Source organism: Anomaloglossus baeobatrachus, chromosome 7, assembly GCF_048569485.1.
Source record: "Anomaloglossus baeobatrachus isolate aAnoBae1 chromosome 7, aAnoBae1.hap1, whole genome shotgun sequence".
Lineage (NCBI taxonomy): Eukaryota > Metazoa > Chordata > Amphibia > Anura > Aromobatidae > Anomaloglossus > Anomaloglossus baeobatrachus.
The window spans coordinates 35116905-35136892 of NC_134359.1; the positions used below are offsets into that span (position 1 = coordinate 35116905).

Sequence of the window (19988 nt, forward strand, 5' to 3'; positions counted from 1 at the left end):
CATTTCCTGTAGAGTGAGAGACCTGCCACCATTTCCTATAGAGTGAGAGACCTGCCCACATTTCCTGTAAAGGAGCGACCTGTCCTCATTTTCTGTAGAGTGAGAGAGCTGCCCACATTTCATGTAGACTGAGAGACCTGCCCACATTTCCTGTAAAGTGGGAGATCTGCCCCCATTTCCTGTAGAGTGAGAGACCTGCCCAAACTTCCTGTAGAGTGACAGACCTGCCCCAATTTCCTGTAGAGTGAGAGACCTGCCCCCATTTCCTGTAGAGTGACAGACTTGCCCCTATTTCCTGTAGAGTGAGAGACCTGCCCACATTTCCTGTAGAGTGAGAGACCTGCCCCCATTTCCTGTAGAGTGAGAGACCTGCCCCCATTTCCTGTAGAGTGAGAGACCTGCCCCCATTTCCTGTAGAGTGAGAGACCTGGCCTCATTTCCTGTAGAGTGAGAGACCTGCCCCCATTTCCTGTAGAGTGAGAGACCTGCCCACATTTCCTGTAGCATGAGAGACCTGCCCCCATTTCCTGTAGAGTGAGAGACCTGGCCTCATTTCCTGTAGAGTGAGAGACCTGCCCTCATTTCCTGTAGAGTGAGAGGCCTGCCCCTATTTCCTGTAGAGTGAGAGACCTGCCCCCATTTCCTGTAGAGTGAGAGACCTTCCCACATTTCCTGTAGAGTGAGAGACCTGCCCCCATTTCCTGTAGAGTGCGAGACCTGACCACATTTCCTGTAGAGTGAGAGACCTGCCACCATTTCCTGTAGAGTCAGAGACCTGCCCTCATTTCCTATAGAGTGAGAGACCTGCCCACATTTCATGTAAAGTGACAGACCTGTCCCCATTTCCTGTAAAGGAGCGACCTGTCCTCATTTTCTGTAGAGTGAGAGAGCTGCCCACATTTCCTGTAGAGTGAGAGACCTGCCCACATTTCCTGTAAAGTGAGAGACCTGCCCCCATTTCCTGTAGAGTGAGAGACCTGCCCTCATTTCCTGTAGAGTGACAGACCTGCCCCAATTTCCTGTAGAGTGAGAGACCTGCTCCCATTTCCTGTAGAGTGAGAGACCTGCTCCCATTTCCTGTAGAGTGACAGACTTGCCCCCATTTCCTGTAGAGTGAGAGACCTGCCCCCATTTCCTGTAGAGTGAGAGACCTGCCCCCATTTCCTGTAGAGTGAGAGACCTGCCCACATTTCCTGTAGAGTGAGAGACCTGCCCCCATTTCCTGTAGAGTGAGACCTGGCCTCATTTCCTGTAGAGTGAGAGACCTGCCCCCATTTCCTGTAGAGTGAGAGACCTGCCCCCATTTCCTGTAGAGTGAGAGGCCTGCCCCCATTTCCTGAAGAGTGAGAGACCTGCCCCCATTTCCTGTAGAGTGAGAGACCTTCCCACATTTCCTGTAGAGTGAGAGACCTTCCCCCATTTTCTGTAGAGTGAGAGACCTGCCCCTATTTCATGTAGAGTGAGAGACTTGCCCACATTTCCTGTAGAGTGAGAGACCTGCCCACATTTCCTGTAGAGTGAGAGACCTGCCACCATTTCCTATAGAGTGAGAGACCTGCCCACATTTCCTGTAAAGGAGCGACCTGTCCTCATTTTCTGTAGAGTGAGAGAGCTGCCCACATTTCTTGTAGAGTGAGAGACCTGCCCACATTTCCTGTAAAGTGAGAGACCTGCCCCCATTTCCTGTAGAGTGAGAGACCTGCCCAAACTTCCTGTAGAGTGAGAGACCTGCCCTCATTTCCTGTAGAGTGACAGACCTGCCCCAATTTCCTGTAGAGTGAGATACCTGCCCCCATTTCCTGTAGAGTGACAGACTTGCCCCCATTTCCTGTAGAGTGAGAGACCTGCCCACATTTCCTGTAAAGGAGCGACCTGTCCTCATTTTCTGTAGAGTGAGAGAGCTGCCCACATTTCATGTAGAGTGAGAGACCTGCCCACATTTCCTGTAAAGTGAGAGACCTGCCCCCATTTCCTGTAGAGTGAGAGACCTGCCCAAACTTCCTGTAGAGTGAGAGACCTGCCCTCATTTCCTGTAGAGTGACAGACCTGCCCCAATTTCCTGTAGAGTGAGATACCTGCCCCCATTTCCTGTAGAGTGACAGACTTGCCCCCATTTCCTGTAGAGTGAGAGACCTGCCCACATTTCCTGTAGAGTGAGAGACCTGCCCCCATTTCCTGTAGAGTGAGAGACCTGGCCTCATTTCCTGTAGAGTGAGAGACCTTCCCCCATTTCCTGTAGAGTGAGAGACCTGCCCACATTTCCTGTAGAGTGAGAGACCTGCCCACATTTCCTGTAGAGTGAGAGACCTGCCCCCATTTCCTGTAGAGTGAGAGACCTGGCCTCATTTCCTGTAGAGTGAGAGACCTGCCCCCATTTCCTGTAGAGTGAGAGACCTGCCCTCATTTCCTGTAGAGTGAGAGGCCTGCCCCCATTTCCTGTAGAGTGAGAGACCTGCCCCCATTTCCTGTAGAGTGAGAGACCTTCCCACATTTCCTGTAGAGTGAGAGACCTGCCCCCATTTCCTGTAGAGTGAGAGACCTGCCCACATTTCCTGTAGAGTGAGAGACCTGCCCACATTTCCTGTAGTGAGAGACCTGCCCTCATTTCCTATAGAGTGGCAGACCTGCCCCCATTTCCTGTAGAGTGAGAGACCTGCCCACATTTCCTGTAGAGTGAGAGACCTGCCCACATTTCATGTAAAGTGAGAGACCTGCCCCCATTTCCTGTAGAGTGAGCGACCTGTCCTCATTTTCTGTAGAGTGAGAGACCTGCCCCCATTTCCTGTAGAGTGAGAGACCTGGCCTCATTTCCTGTAGAGTGAGAGACCTGCCCCCATTTCCTGTAGAGTGAGAGACCTGCCCACATTTCCTGTAGAGTGAGAGACCTGCCCCCATTTCCTGTAGAGTGAGAGACCTGGCCTCATTTCCTGTAGAGTGAGAGACCTGCCCCCATTTCCTGTAGAGTGAGAGACCTGCCCTCATTTCCTGTAGAGTGAGAGACCTTCCCACATTTCCTGTAGAGTGAGAGACCTTCCCCCATTTTCTGTAGAGTGAGAGACCTGCTCACATTTCCTGTAGAGTGAGAGACCTGCTCACATTTCCTGTAGAGTGAGAGACCTGCTCACATTTCCTGTAGAGTGAGAGACCTGCTCACATTTCCTGTAGAGTGAGAGACCTGCCCCCATTTCCTGTAGAGTGAGAGACCTGCCCACATTTCTTGTAGAGTGAGAGACCTGCCCACATTTCCTGTAGAGTGAGAGACCTGCCACCATTTCCTATAGAGTGAGAGACCTGCCCACATTTCCTGTAAAGGAGCGACCTGTCCTCATTTTCTGTAGAGTGAGAGAGCTGCCCACATTTCATGTAGAGTGAGAGACCTGCCCACATTTCCTGTAAAGTGAGAGACCTGCCCCCATTTCCTGTAGAGTGAGAGACCTGCCCAAACTTCCTGTAGAGTGAGAGACCTGCCCTCATTTCCTGTAGAGTGAGAGACCTGCCCCCATTTCCTGTAGAGTGAGAGACCTGCCCTCATTTCCTGTAGAGTGAGAGACCTGCCCCCATTTCCTGTAGAGTGAGCGACCTGTCCTCATTTCCTGTAGAGTGAGAGACCTGCCCCCATTTCCTGTAGAGTGAGAGACCTGGCCTCATTTCCTGTAGAGTGAGAGACCTGCCCCCATTTCCTATAGAGTGAAAGACCTGCCCTCATTTCCTGTAGAGTGAGAGGCCTGCCCCCTTTTCCTGTAGAGTGAGAGACCTGCCCCCATTTCCTGTAGAGTGAGAGACCTTCCCACATTTTTTGTAGAGTGAGAGACCTGCCCCCATTTCCTGTAGAGTGAGAGACCTGCCCCCATTTCCTGTAGAGTGAGAGACCTGCCCCCATTTCCTGTAGAGTGAGAGACCTGCCCACATTTCCTGTAGAGTGAGAGACCTGCCCACATTTCCTGTAGTGAGAGACCTGCCACCATTTCTTGTAGAGTGAGAGACCTGCCCTCATTTCCTATAGAGTGAGAGACCTGCCCCCATTTCCTCTAGAGTGAGAGGCCTGCCCCCATTTCCTGTAGAGTGAGAGACCTGCCCCCATTTCCTGTAGAGTGAGAGACCTTCCCCCATTTTCTGTAGAGTGAGAGACCTGCCCCCATTTCATGTAGAGTGAGAGACCTGCCCCCATTTCCTGTAGAGTGAGCGACCTGTCCTCATTTTCTGTAGAGTGAGAGACCTGCCCACATTTCTAGTAGAGTGAGAGACCTGCCCCCATTTCCTGCAGAGTGAGAGACCTGCCCCCATTTCCTGTAGAGTGAGAAACCTGCCCCCATTTCCTGTAGAGTGAGAGACCTGCCCCCATTTCCTGTAGAGTGAGCGACCTGTCCTCATTTTGTGTAGAGTGAGAGACCTGCCCACATTTCTAGTAGAGTGAGAGACCTGCCCCCATTTCCTGCAGAGTGAGAGACCTGCCCCCATTTCCTGTAGAGTGAGAGACCTGCCCCCATTTCCTGTAGATGGAGAGACCTGTCCTCATTTCCTGTAGAGTGAGAGGCCTGACCCCATTTTCTGTAGAGTGAGAGACCTGCCCCCATTTCCTGTAGAGTGAGAGACCTGCCCCCATTTCCTGTAGAGTGAGAGACCTGCCCCCATTTCCTGTAGAGTGAGAGACCTGCCCACATTTCCTGTAGAGTGAGAGACCTGCCCACATTTCCTGTAGTGAGAGACCTGCCCTCATTTCCTATAGAGTGGCAGACCTGCCCCCATTTCCTGTAGAGTGAGAGACCTGCCCCCATTTCCTGTAGAGTGAGCGACCTGTCCTCATTTTCTGTAGAGTGAGAGACCTGCCCCCATTTCCTGTAGAGTGAGAGACCTGGCCTCATTTCCTGTAGAGTGAGAGACCTGCCCCCATTTCCTGTAGAGTGAGAGACCTGCCCACATTTCCTGTAGAGTGAGAGACCTGCCCCCATTTCCTGTAGAGTGAGAGACCTGGCCTCATTTCCTGTAGAGTGAGAGACCTGCCCCCATTTCCTGTAGAGTGAGAGACCTGCCCTCATTTCCTGTAGAGTGAGAGACCTGCCCCCATTTTCTGTAGAGTGAGAGACCTGCCTCCATTTCCTGTAGAGTGAGAGACCTGCTCACATTTCCTGTAGAGTGAGAGACCTGCTCACATTTCCTGTAGAGTGAGAGACCTGCCCCCATTTCCTGTAGAGTGAGAGACCTGCCCACATTTCTTGTAGAGTGAGAGACCTGCCCACATTTCCTGTAGAGTGAGAGACCTGCCACCATTTCCTATAGAGTGAGAGACCTGCCCACATTTCCTGTAAAGGAGCGACCTGTCCTCATTTTCTGTAGAGTGAGAGAGCTGCCCACATTTCATGTAGAGTGAGAGACCTGCCCACATTTCCTGTAAAGTGAGAGACCTGCCCCCATTTCCTGTAGAGTGAGAGACCTGCCCAAACTTCCTGTAGAGTGAGAGACCTGCCCTCATTTCCTGTAGAGTGAGAGACCTGCCCCCATTTCCTGTAGAGTGAGAGACCTGCCCTCATTTCCTGTAGAGTGAGAGGCCTGCCCCCTTTTCCTGTAGAGTGAGAGACCTGCCCCCATTTCCTGTAGAGTGAGAGACCTGCCCCCATTTCCTGTAGAGTGAGAGACCTGCCCCCATTTCCTGTAGAGTGAGAGACCTGCCCACATTTCCTGTAGAGTGAGAGACCTGCCCACATTTCCTGTAGTGAGAGACCTGCCACCATTTCCTGTAGAGTGAGAGACCTGCCCTCATTTCCTATAGAGTGAGAGACCTGCCCCCATTTCCTCTAGAGTGAGAGGCCTGCCCCCATTTCCTGTAGAGTGAGAGACCTGCCCCCATTTCCTGTAGAGTGAGAGACCTTCCCCCATTTTCTGTAGAGTGAGAGACCTGCCCCCATTTCATGTAGAGTGAGAGACCTGCCCCCATTTCCTGTAGAGTGAGCGACCTGTCCTCATTTTCTGTAGAGTGAGCGACCTGCCCACATTTCTAGTAGAGTGAGAGACCTGCCCCCATTTCCTGCAGAGTGAGAGACCTGCCCCCATTTCCTGTAGAGTGAGAAACCTGCCCCCATTTCCTGTAGAGTGAGAGACCTGCCCCCATTTCCTGTAGAGTGAGCGACCTGTCCTCATTTCCTGCAGAGTGAGAGACCTGCCCCCATTTCCTGTAGAGTGAGAGACCTGCCCACATTTCCTGTAGAGTGAGAGACCTGCCCCCATTTCCTGTAGAGTGAGAGACCTGGCCTCATTTCCTGTAGAGTGAGAGACCTGCCCCCATTTCCTGTAGAGTGAGAGACCTGCCCTCATTTCCTGTAGAGTGAGAGACCTGCCCCCATTTTCTGTAGAGTGAGAGACCTGCCTCCATTTCCTGTAGAGTGAGAGACCTGCTCACATTTCCTGTAGAGTGAGAGACCTGCTCACATTTCCTGTAGAGTGAGAGACCTGCCCCCATTTCCTGTAGAGTGAGAGACCTGCCCCCATTTCCTGTAGAGTGAGAGACCTGCCCACATTTCTTGTAGAGTGAGAGACCTGCCCCCATTTCCTGTAGATGGAGAGACCTGTCCTCATTTCCTGTAGAGTGAGAGGCCTGACCCCATTTTCTGTAGAGTGAGAGACCTGCCCCCATTTCCTGTAGAGTGAGAGACCTGCCCCCATTTCCTGTAGAGTGAGAGACCTGCCCCCATTTCCTGTAGAGTGAGAGACCTGCCCTCATTTCCTGTAGAGTGAGAGGCCTGCCCCCATTTCCTGTAGAGTGAGAGACCTGCCCCCATTTCCTCTAGAGTGAGAGACCTGCCCACATTTCCTGTAGAGTGAGAGACCTGCCCCCATTTCCTGTAGAGTGAGAGACCTGCCCCCATTTCCTGTAGAGTGAGAGACCTGCCCCCATTTCCTGTAGAGTGAGAGACCTGCCCCCATTTTCTGTAGAGTGAGAGACCTGCCCCCATTTTCTGTAGAGTGAGAGACCTGCCACCATTTTCTGTAGAGTGAGAGACCTGCCCCCATTTTCTCTAGGGTGAGAGACCTGCCCCCATTTTCTCTAGGGTGAGAGACCTGCCCCCATTTCCTCTAGGGTGAGAGACCTGGCCTCATTTTCTGTAATTTATCTTGGTTCAGTGTCTTTTCTGCTGGACACAGGTTATACTTGATAAAAAGCAATGAACAGCAAGTTGCACAGATGGGAGACACCTAGTGGTGAAGATTTTTGAAGTGATTTTTTTTTATTTATTTTTTTTAGGATTAAAGGGAACCTGACAGCTGATATATGCTGTCCAAATCATGAGCAAGCATTGTGTATAAGCCAATGTCTGTATGATCATGTGACGCCCTGAACTAGCCAGGTAGTCACAGGCTCAACATCGCCCACACCCCCTCCCCCGGTCAGTTAGAACAGTCAAACACAAAACCCTTGTTGCCCCCCTTCAGGGGCTGATGTCCACACCAGGTGGGGGTGGAGCCAGGCGTTTGACCCCACCCACCGAGGAGTTCACAGTCCTTGAGGCGGGAAAAGGGCAGTCAGTCAGTGTCAGTCAGACAGCAGTTAGTGTGTGAAGGAGGTAGAAGTGGAGGAGCTGGACTGCCAGTGTCTGGGAAGGAGCCCAGGCACCGTGCACAAGGTCGGCAGATGGTGGTGGCCGTCTGCAGGAGTGAGTGCAGCTGTAAAGCCGTAGGACCGGAGACGGCCGGTGGGCCCGCCGGTTCCGAACCGTGGAAACGGACTGTAGCCAGCACACAAGGGCAGGGCCATCGGACCCCGATCAGGCTAGGAGCCGCCGGCAAAGATCAAATCCGAGTGTGACCGGAACCCCCAGGGTTCACTAACTACCAAGTCCCGTCAGAAGGCAACCGCCCAACCTGTCCGGATATAGAGCTACCGCCAAGGGCTAGAGATCCAAAGGGCCAGCGCCTGCGGGCAACGAGAGGTCCCTAGGGCATATCACCAGGGAGTGGACTTCTGTTGGGAAACCATCATAGTCAAGCCAGTTAAAGGTGCAGGGAAAGACAGCCGCCATCACCTGTCCGGGGAGACCACAGAAGCAGCAGCCGGCTGCGGGACCCGTCCATCCAGCCGTTTGGTTTACCAGTGACTTTGTGCCTTTGTATCAGAGTGAGTACACCAGTGCCATCCGGCACCGCGCCGTGCTGTCCCTGCAACCCTGCGACCCTGCCTCCCCGTTACACCACCGGGCCCCGGGACCACCAACCCCTGCCCACGGAGGGGAAATCAACATCCCCGCTGCTCCCTACCAACGCTCCCGGGATCCCCATCACCAAGCAGCGGTGGTGCCCACTATCACCACGACCCGTGGGTGGCGTCACGAACTAAATTCTCCCCCAAAAACCACCCCTTTTCACTCACGGGCGAGGAGCGCTGCTCGAGTCCCCGGATCCGGCCCACCGCTCGAGCCACCAAGCAGCCCCCAGCAGAAGCACCGGACTCAAGCGTAGCGAGCACGCGCCCCGCCGCCCGCGACAATCACAGCCAGGTATGTTTGACTCTGAAACTGCGGAGTTTCAGAGAAAAACATACTTTTAGTAACTGTTGAGGACTGAGCCGTGCTGTAGACTAGTCGTACAGGTGGGTGCCTCCCCTATCCGCTACCCTGGATTGACAGGTCTCTGCCTATATTCACATAGGAAGAGACCTGCTAATCACTGTCGGTGGACAGGGAGAAGACGTTGGGGACCCGGCAACAATTAAAAGAATGTTTTCTCTCTGAAATACCGTAGCCCAGCATTTGAGGGTCAAACATAACTGCGTGTGATCATATAGCCGGTGGCTACTCACAGTTTGAGTGGCATGTATCAGCTGACACATTTTAATAAACTATTGGTCAGATAATGTGATGAATAAACTATCAAGTGAGATTAAGTTGTGTGAAAGTACAGGAAGCATTTATATCTTCAGAGACTACAAGTCTGACAGAGCTTAAAGCTAAATTTCTGTCAGCAGGATTTCCCCCCTCAAACTATTTATGTGCTCTTTCAAAGATAAAGGCCGCTTTACACGCTGCGATATCGATATCGCGGGTACCCGCCCCCGTCGGTTGTGCGTCATGGGCAAATCGCTGCCTGTGGCGCACAACATTGCTCGGACCCGTCACACTACTTACCTGCCTAGCGACGTCCCTGTAACCGGCGAACCACCTCTTTTCTAAGGGGGCGATTTGTTCGGCGTCACAGCGACGTCACTAAGAGGGCGCCCAATAGAAGCGGAGGGGCGGACATGAGCGTGACGAACATCCCGTCACCTCCTTCCTTCCTCATTGCCAGCGTCCGCAGGTAAGGTGAGGTGCCTCGTTCCTGCAGTGTCACACATAGCGATGTGTGCTGCCTCAGGAATGAGGAACAACATAGTACCTGCAGCAGCAACGATAATTCGGAATAGGGGAGCATGTCAACGATTAGCGATTTGGCACTATTTTGCGACCTTTTTCGATCGCTCGTAGGTGTCACACGCAACAACATCGCCGAATGTGCGTCACGAACTCCGTGACCCCAACGACATCGCTTTAGAGATGTCGCTGCGTGTAAAGCAGCCTTAAGTCCAGCAATACCTTTATATGGTCAGTCCATTCAACATTTGAATTGATGTGCAAATAAGGCTAAAGAGCTTTTTGTAGATCTGAAGCCTCTGTCACTCCAGCTCTATACCCTGCCCAGCACTGCCCTACAGCTTACATGATGTGAGGCTTGTTTTTGAAAGAGCTACATGCACAGAGTTTAGTGTGTGAAATCCCGCTAGTATACAGAGAACAATTGTGTCTATATGAAGAAAGGCATGGACGTCAGACCATACGGGCTCCGCACTCCTTCACCAAGGAACCCCAGTGTGCATGTATGACTTCGCGGAGAGTGTGCGACACTTACTGGTTCATTCAGGCCCATGTCCATCGCTTCGCGCCAGTTCCTGTCATAGACGAAGTAGTAAAACACGCAACACCAGAGTTCTCTTGGCAAACCAAACCTGTACAGTTTATTCTTAAGGGTACGGCTGCACTTTGCGTTCTCCTACTTGCAGTTCTTAACGCACGTTTTGGGCTTAATTGATTTGACCAAAGTTGCCTTTTTCAGAAATTTAGCGCTGAAAATGCATGCGTATTTGCTGCGTATTTGATGCGTTTTCAGCGCTTTTTACCTGCGTTTTCACCTGCGTTCTGATAGTTGCGTTTTGAACATAATGACACTGCTTAATAAAGTTTAAATAGTCAAAATCATTGAAATCATTGAAAAAATGGGAAAAAATGAATCAAATTTATATTCATAGGAAAAATCATGAAAATAAATTTTATGTTCATTAAATTATTGCGGTAATATGATATTTTAAGGAAAAATAGCAATAAAGTATTAATTTTCTTTATTTAAATTGTCGGACTATGTGTGTGTGTAAAGGGATATATGAAATCATTATTTTAATGACCAAAAAGCATGCATTTTGGTAGTCCAAAACGCATGTTTTCTGCATAGAAAAAGCAGGTGAAACGCAGGAATTTGAAGGAATCTTGGTTTTTGACATTTCTCATTGACTGCAATGTTAGCAAAACGCACCTAAAATGGCAAAAACAATTGACATGCTGCTTCTTTGTATACTTTAATACATTTTAAGGGGTTTACAATAACAGAGGAGGGGGTAATTGAAGTTTTTAAAATGCATTCTTAAAAATATTGTTGAAATAACAAAGAAGGGGAAGAGGAAGGGAAGAAAGGGTAGGCTAAAAGTGGATGGGAAGGGGTATTGGAGGGGAAGTGGGAATGGAAAGAGTTAGGGAATATAAAGGGAGAGGAGAAAGGGAAGAAGGAAGACGTTGAGGCAATTCGTTAAGTTTCAAAGTCAAGCAAGATTATAAACTCATATTCATTTAGCACAGTATATAAACACATTCGAAAATAACATATTACATTTATATTATTTAGATAATGTCAAGGAACTAAGTCAAAACAAGGTTTGGCATGTATTTCTGGGACCAAAGAGACCATCTTATTTTATATCTTTGATAGTTTTTTTCTTTTAACGCAATACTATACTCATATAAATTATGAGCTGAAACCCTGTCCGTAACTTCTGAAATAGATGGTATTCTTTCTTCATGCTGCTTCTTTGAACACATGGTTTTTGCAACAAAATATGCAAATTAAACGCAGCGTTTTGAAACGCAAAATGCGGTCTAGAAATCCACATTTTCCATAGAATTTGCTGTTAAATCAAAATGCATGCCTTTTGGCATGAAAAAGGTGCTTCTCAAAACTGACCTAAAAAGCACCTGAAACGCAGGTGGAAACGCAAAGTGCGGTCATACCCTAACACCGTTATGACAAACGTTGCCTCACTTCTTACAGTTCTGCCGTTTCAGTTATTGTGGGGTACTCTTTCTCAACCTATCCCCGCAATATTGGATCTCATCCTCAAGTTGCTAGGCCTGTGTCTCCATTCTCCCTCTTCCTGACACAGTCATGTGCTTCTAGGCCTCGATGGTTGTCTTGTCATATGACTTCCCTGAGTCCGCTGGGGTGAGCCTTTGGCTACGGACCTCTTGAGTAGAGATGAGCGAACCAGTCGCGGTTTGGCTCGAGGTTGGTTCGCCGAACGGAGGTCCCGTTCGAGTTCGGTTCGTCGAACGTTCGACGAACCGAACTCAAACTGCATAGGAAACTATGGCAGGCAATCACAAACACATAAAAACACCTAGAAAACACCCTCAAAGGTGTCCAAAAGGTGACAAACAACTCACAACACAAACACATGGGAAAGTGACAAGGACATATACTCATGCGAAAACAAAACAGCTGGACAATTAAAAAGAGGAGGAGACACAGATATATGAGTATATGCAAGGAAACATCGATGCCATTACTGTGCAACTTGAGACCTGCTCATTTTAGGCTTCCAATCTGGATAAATTGCCTGAGCTCGCCACGTACGCCTTGGGGATCTTGTCGTGTCCTGCAGCCAGCGTTCTCTCGGAACCTGTCCGGAACCTCGGACTTTTCTTCCCCTGGGTCATCCAGGGGACGGGAAAGGCACGCGTATTTTTGAGAGTGCTTCATGCAAAGCATCTTTTTCTTTTTCAAAAGGGGGGTCAACTGATGCCAGTCAAGTGGGGTGTGTGTGGCCCAATTAGTGGCAACGACGGAGACTGTGGTTGGAGTCCCCTCGCTTTTGAAAAAAGAACCAAGATGAACAAGTCATGGCTCTCAGAGGACTTTTCTTCCCCTGGGTCATCCAGGGGACGGGAGAGGCACGCGTATTTTTGAGAGTGCTTCATGCAAAGCATCTTTTTCTTTTTCAAAAGGGGGGGTCAACTGATGCCAGTCAAGTGGGGTGTGTGTGGCCCAATTAGTGGCAACGAGGGAGACTGTGGTTGGAGTCCCCTCGCTGTGTTTTACATGATTTTCGAAGGGCATGACATGCCTAAGATGTTGAGTTTCATCATCTGCAACTTGTTGGCAACAGAAAGGCTGCCTTTACACCCTTTTGAGACCGAGGATTTTCGAGACCTTATGCCCATTGCAGTGCCCCAAGAGCCGATGGCCAGTCGTCACTCCTTCTCCAAGAAAGGCGTGCCCGCGCTACCACAGCAGGTCGCACACAACCTCACCGATTCCTTGAGAAACTCTGTTTGTGACAGGGTGCATTTCACCACAGATACTTGGACCAGTAAGCATGGACAGGAGAGTTACATGTTGCTGACTGGGCACTGGGTAACTATGGTGAGAGATGGAGAAGGGTTTGCTGTACAAGTCTTGCCGTCCACACGACTTGTGTGTCAATCCTTCATCTGTATGTACAAGTTCCTCCACTGCTTCTGCCTCCTCAACCTCGTGTGGGTCCTCCACCTCGGCCCAAACCCTGTGTGGTCAGGCCACCCGCGTTGTAACTGCACCCAAGGAATCCCACACACCTCCTTACTATGCTGGCAGCAGAGCTCAAGGCCATCAGGCGGTCAAATGTTTACTTTGAAATGTAGGGGAAATGTGAGACACCGCTGAGGAATTGTGGACGGTTAGCTCTGGAGAGTGAAACCGAGTTTCATCAATGGTTGTCTCCACTCAACCAGCAGCCAGGGAAGGTCGGGTGCGACAATGATGCAAACCAGTCTGCGACCCTTCTTCAGGGCAATGTGGCACACGTGCCTTGTATGGCTCACGTGTTGAACCTGGTTGTCCAGCAATTTTTAAAACACTATCCCGGCCTACATGGCCTTCTGCAGAGGGCACGGTGTAACGCCTGCCTGGATCGACACACTCAGATGGGCTGTAAAGGATAGGCTAGAGGCAAGCCACTCACCAAGCTGGACACCCAGAACCCTGAAACCCTTTAACCCCTATACAGTGATTTGGAATTACACAGGGCCCAAGTTGATCAATACCTGTGGAAGGCTGCAGTTCCAGAGAATAGTAGTCATGCAGGGTCAAAAACATTAATTGAGGAAGAGGAACAGAATGGGATGGCCAGGACTTAATCAGAAAACAAGCAGAGGTGAAATGCGGATCGGCCAACGAGGTACATAAACAGCAAGCAGGAAAAGTAGTCAGGTAACAAGCACACAAACTCATAAAACTGAACTGGGGGTAACAGTAACAAGAGGTTCATAGCTTTGTCTGGTAGTGGTCTGCAGACAGGAGGGGCCTAAAAAAGGGTGTGGTGTCTTCCCATTGGTTGTAGCTGAATGATGGTACTTCATCTGTGAGATACCCACCACCTATATTCAGCCTGTGGTTCTGTATCTGTCAAGGTAACGCAACCCAGTGGGTGACCATAACCTGCGTCCACCTGCGCCGCAGGCATCGACTCCTTTCCCATCATCAGCACTATGCACGAAAGGAACACGTTGTCACCTGGCGACCGGAGTACAAATTGATTGAGTGAACTACGTTGGTGACTTAACAGCCGTGTGCGGCAATGATGCAAACCTGTCTGCGGCCCTTCGTCAGGGCAATGTGACACACGTGCCTTGTATGGCTCACGTGTTGAAGCTGATTCTCCAGCAATTTTTAAAATACCATCCCAGCCTACATGGCCTTGTGCCAGCGGGCACGCTGCTATGTGCTCACTTTCATCCTTCGCACCCAGCAGCTCAACAACTTTCATCGCTCCGGAAGTCTTAGGGTCTGGCGGTTCAACGCCGGAAATGCGATGTTCCGACACGCAGGAATTGGAATCTGCACATGTTGCAGCGTCTGTGGCAGCACCGCAGAGCCCTGCTGAAATACGGTATAATGTATACCCTGGGCTAACTTGATCCAGAGGTGGTGCAGATCACGCTGCTGGAGTGGTGTCAGATCAAGGACCTGTGCACCCTTCTACACAGTTTACAAATGTCGACGAAGATGTTTAGCACTAGCGATGCCATTCTCAACGTGACAATTCTGGTCATCTACAAGATGGAGCACACTGTAAGCATTATTCGGAGTCAGGTGTTGGTGCAAGAGTAAGGGGAGGAAGTACAGGAGGAGTCATATGCAGAAGGGATAATAAGATGTACAAGGTCCATACGGTGAGCGGCACCTAGGCGGCAGTCATGGTGGGGGATAGGGATTAACAAGGGCGCATAGTATCAGCAAAAATTGTTGAGGAAGGTGCAGGAGCCCATGAAGAAATGGAGGACGAACTTGCGATGGGCATGGAAGACTCAGCAGATGAGTGAGAGCTTGCTCACATTTCGGTTGTGCGAGGTTGGGGGGAGAGGGCAGAGGAAGGAGGCACGATTCTCACCTCTCTGCCACCAACACACCAAGGACTTGGTTCTCCTGGATGCACAAGACACATGAGCGCCTTCTTGCTGCACTACCTACAACATGACCCTCGGATTGTACGAATTCGAAGTAATGCTAACTACTGGGTTGCCACACTGTTAGATCCCCGGTACAAGACAAAATTTGGCAAAATAATTCCTGCCATAGAAAGGGACGCACGTATACAGGAGTATCTGCAGAAGGTGGCACGCAATCTTAGATCTGCTTTTCCACTAAACACCAGTGCTGCACAGAGTGATTCTCAACGCTTTGTCATGGATAGGAGGAAATTGTCTTTTACTTGTCCACATCTGAGGGACCGAGGGCTGGCTGCTGTGCTGAGATGGCGTTGAGTACGGTGTCCCTGCAGAGTTGCACTTTTGGTCATATACAAAATGAGTTGAAAAAGGACAGATGCTGGTGGAAAGGGGAACAGGTGTGTTGGAAAGGGGAAAAAAGTTTTTGTCCGTGGGTTTGTTGGTTAAGCAAAAGTAACATTTGATGAAGAAACACCATCTGTTACGGTGGGACTGGCAGATTTGGATAAGGTGGTATATACTATGTTACCGCTATATAACGAAAATTAATAAGAAAAGAAAGAGAAAGGTATATATCCCCATCAGCAGTCAGTGTCCACCGTGCTCCCAGATGGAAAAGGAGAGGTTGGCAACTGGAAGGTTCGGTGGAGGATACAGAGCTGTGTGGCTATGAAACTAATAGTAGCCTGAACAGAGTTAGACGCCACTCGGATCTGGAGACTGGGACCCCTGTTAGCGTCACAGGGTCCACACGCCCACCCAGCCCAGGAACTCCCTGTTAACATCACAGGGGCCATTGAGTACGCTGACCGTGTGCATTGGGGCCACACCTGTGGACAGCAGGCGCATCAGCAGCAGCAGGCCTGTTAATGCCACTGGGCTGCACAAGCAGGACTGGTAGTACAGGAGCTGGTCTTAACCGTTCTGCGTTACCAACTGTGGTGGTGGCCTGCATCGACGCCCTATCCCTGCCTACCTCTGGCCTAAAGCCGCAATGGGTTCAACACATGGAGGTGTGCTCTTTCGGAGCATAATAGAAGACTGCGCACCTCCTTGTTGGCTCCAGCCCGTTTTATAACCTGGGTCCGCCCCAAACCAGGGTGGACCACAATGCACCTCCTGGAGACAAAAGCAGAGTGACACGTCATGAGTGGCATAACTAGCGTCCTATTTGGAACCGCAACTTCAATAATGACCTCATGGCTGCCACGACACAAACACCTCACCAGTCATCGTCTGACCATCAATAATGAGGTGACAAATCATAGGGGCGGGCCTCTGCAAGCCATTTGGGAGTGACCTGGCCACATTGTCAGGACACCTGATGCCCTGTGGTCTATATGGCCCCCCCACATCAGGGGCAGGGCCAAAGAGTTCATTACCTGACCTAGTTTCTGATGCAGTAAGTGCCTGAGCATGCTCAGTAGCATGAAATACAGTCTCTGAAAAAAAACTATCAGCTTTAGCATGGTGTCTAGGCACAAAACAGTACTTAGACCCGGCACGGAATGCAAGTACCTGTGCAAAGAGGCTTTTCGCACTAAGTGTGGGAGCATGCGCTGTATCCCGAAATGAAGACTTAGCCTCAGGAATGGCACAGTCAGGCTGAGCATACTCACTAGGCGAAACACTGTAGTTAGGCTGCAGCTGGGGTAAATCGGCACACGCATGCGCACTAGCTGCCTCTCCACACTTACACGTGGAGGAGAAATTGCTCTTCGGGTGTGGACTTGGAGATGCTGTCTATGAACAGAAGGAAAAGCTAAAGGAAGCCTCACTTTCTATCCCTCCGAATGATCAAATGCAGCAAGGAATTCCCTGAGTTTGCTATAAAATTAGCGTAGCAAAATGTGCATGAGGGTGTTCTGCACAGGTGCTAGAAATAGCTTGGCACCAGTGGGGCACTAATGAAATACAACAGCCAGTTCTATGATGCCACTAAATGGCAGTATTTTTTGCTATCATTATAGCTTATTAAAAACAGAGCAGGAGGGTGTCATGCAGAGGTGCTGCACATAGATTTGCACCAGTGGGACAATAATGGAGTACAACAGCCACTTCTTGTATGCCACTAAGTTTACTCAATTTTTGGTATTATAATGTCTTAGTAAGTAACAATAAGTTTGAGTGTGCAATGCAGGCAGAGGTGCTGCAAATATCTTTGCACTAGTGGGACAATACAGAAGTCCAACAGCCACGTTTAGGATGCCACTAAGTTCACTCAGTGTTTGCTAGTATAATGGCTTAGTAACAATGAGTTTTAGTATGCAATGCAGGCAGACGTGCTGCAAATATCTTTGCACTAGTGGGGCAATACAGCAGTCCAACAGCCACGTTTAGGATGCCACTAAGTTCACTCAGTGTTTGCTAGTATAATGGCTTAGTAACAATGAGTTTGAGTGTGCAATGCAGGCAGACGTGCTGCAAATATCTTTGCACTAGTGGGACTATACAGAAGTCCAATAGCCACGTTTAGGATGCCACTAGGTTCACTCAGTGTTTGCTAGTATAATGGCTTAGTAACAATGAGTTTGAGTGTGCAAAGGGCAGGAGGGTACAGTGGCAGGGTCGTGGGTCTCTGGGTAGAGGAAAGGAAGCCTGCTTTTCTATCCCTCCTAATGGGGAAATGCAGCGAGGAAATCCCTGACCTTAGCTACACAGACGCTGTCATCTTGTGTTTTAAACTCTGTCACCTATGGCTCTGACCCTGCCGGTACGATCCCTTAAAAGGACTGATAGAAAGTGCTATCCCTATGCTGTCCAGCGCTGTGTATAGCGCGTACACAGCAGTATCGGCGATAGGAGCTGCGCCAGTGATGTCTGACACCAAGGACGCAGAAGGCAGATAATGGCGTGCTGGAGGAAAATGTCCAGTTTTATAATGCAGGGACATGTGACATGGACATCCTATCACACATGCCATTGCTTCTCTGGCTAAAAGTCCACTTAGCTGTGTGTGTGTCTGGGATTGGCTGACATGCTGGCCCGCCCCACTACACGCGCGCGCTTAGGGAAGGAAGACAAGGAAAAAAAAAAAATGGCGATCGCCATTATACATACAGCAGTGATCTGAATGCGCTGTTCCCGCACACTATACACTGAAATGTCATAATAGTGTGAGTCACAGAGTGACTTACACTATTACAGCGGAAAGCCAGCTAGGAATTAGCTGGTTTTTTGCTGCTAGAACCGTTCTCGAACGTATCTAGAACTATCGAGCTTTTGCAAAAAAGCTCGAGTTCTAGTTCGATCTAGAACAGCCCCCAAAATCACTCGAGCCGCGAACTGGAGAACCACGAACCGCGAACCGCGCTCAACTCTACTCTTGAGGTTACCTCAGGGTTCCCTGACTGGCACTGACACCGTAGTCACATTTTCTCTTACTCAAACCCTATCCAGAACTGGCACCCCAAGAGGGCCGCACCACTAACCAACCCACTTGCCACATGTCACTCCTCCTCTAACTCGACTTAACCCTGTCCTATCTTATGTCTAATCTACCACTGCTCCAACCCGCCCACTAGGTGGCGCTCGCTGGCAAACGGCTCCAACTCTATTACATCAAGAACTTACACTCCACTAGCAGCATTTACATATAACATACATTTATAACAATCAATATAATAAGTTTAGCATAAAACACCTTTCACAGCACAAGTAGACAACATACAGCATAAATCAGCGTAGGAACTCGACAACCACTACACAGACTTTACTGAATGACCTACTTGTTTCCGTGGTTTAACGTTCTGACAGCATCTCATATATTATGAGAACAAAGGATAGAGCCTATCAGATCATCAGCTGAACCCACAAAAGTTGCAGAATTGGCAGATGCTTCTGTACTGTATATGGCCAGCAGTACAGCTTTAGTATATTGTATTGTTTTACGATCACGTTAGTAAAATCAGTGATTTAATTTCCAACAGCAACAATGTATGGAATTGGGACCTACTTTGCTAAGAATTCAGAGTACTCTTGTGATGACATATATTCTCGTCCTGATGCTAATGGGTTGAAATACATCTACCAAGCCGCAGTGATAACTGGACGATATTGTCAGGGAAAAGACTCCTACAAGGATGTCCCATATGTCGATGGTGACCCCAACAAAGGCCTCTATGATTCACTTGTGGATAATGTCACAAACCCTAAAATGTATATTGTTCTTCATGATGATGCTGCCTACCCTGAATACCTGATCACATTCAAGAAACCCTGATCGTCTGCTGTTTAGAATACGGAATTTTTTAACTGTTTTTCAAAATATTCACAATAAGAAATGTTAAAACATTCATGTATATGTATTCTTTGATATAACCTTGAAATGTCATGGTGATGGCAGTGATTAAAACAAAGTTTTATTGTCAGTGAAGTATGAGGGAATCCGCCTGCCCCCAAAAACTCTAGCTGAATGTTTTAAGTGATGTTAATTTACCAGGACGTCAAAAAAAGGCTGCAATTTCTTTTCCTGCACTAACTAGATTAGTTAAATAAGTAAATATTAGCTACCCCTAGAAGTGTGGCTTGTGGGTCTATATAGTGGATGCTTGTAATGCTTTGTGAACATTCCTAAATCTTTATATTAAAAATAGTCTGTTTATTAAGAGGGAAACTAATGAGGAGCTCTCATCTCTCTAGTTTTAAAAAATATACGTATTCAGTGTGAAATAATGATGGCTCTTTTCTTCTAACCCATTGTTTTTCTATTCCTTTGGTATTCCTGCTAGAACTGTATAAAAAAAATTGACAATTGGGAGTTAATGTGGGGGGAAAGAGGGATCCGGCCCACCGCTCGAGCCACCAAGCAGCCCCCAGCAGAAGCACCGGACTCGAGCGTAGCGAGCACGCGCCCCGCCACCCGCGACAATCACAGCCAGGTATGTTTGACTCTGAAACTGCGGAGTTTCAGAGAAAAACATACTTTTAGTAACTGTTGAGGACTGAGCCGTGCTGTAGACTAGTCGTACAGGTGGGTGCCTCCCCTATCCGCTACCCTAGATTGACAGGTCTCTGCCTATATTCACATAGGAAGAGACCTGCTAATCACTGTCGGTGGACAGGGAGAAGACGTTGGGGACCCGGCAACAATTAAAAGAATGTTTTCTCTCTGAAATACCGTAGCCCAGCATTTGAGGGTCAAACATAACTGCGTGTGATCATATAGCCGGTGGCTACTCACAGTTTGAGTGGCATGTATCAGCTGACACATTTTAA

The 19988-nt window shown here is 49.1% G+C and overlaps 1 protein-coding gene across 1 annotated transcript in view; it reads left to right on the plus strand.

Moving 5' to 3' along the window:
- LOC142246609 (protein mono-ADP-ribosyltransferase PARP15-like) overlaps positions 1–18993 on the plus strand; it is a 331278-nt gene extending 312285 nt beyond the window's left edge. Inside the window, exon 12 of the mRNA XM_075319679.1 lies at positions 18701–18993. Within this exon, the coding sequence (XP_075175794.1) occupies positions 18701–18993 (293 nt within the window). The remainder of the gene's footprint in view (positions 1–18700) is intronic.
- Positions 18994–19988: the final 995 nt, after the last annotated feature.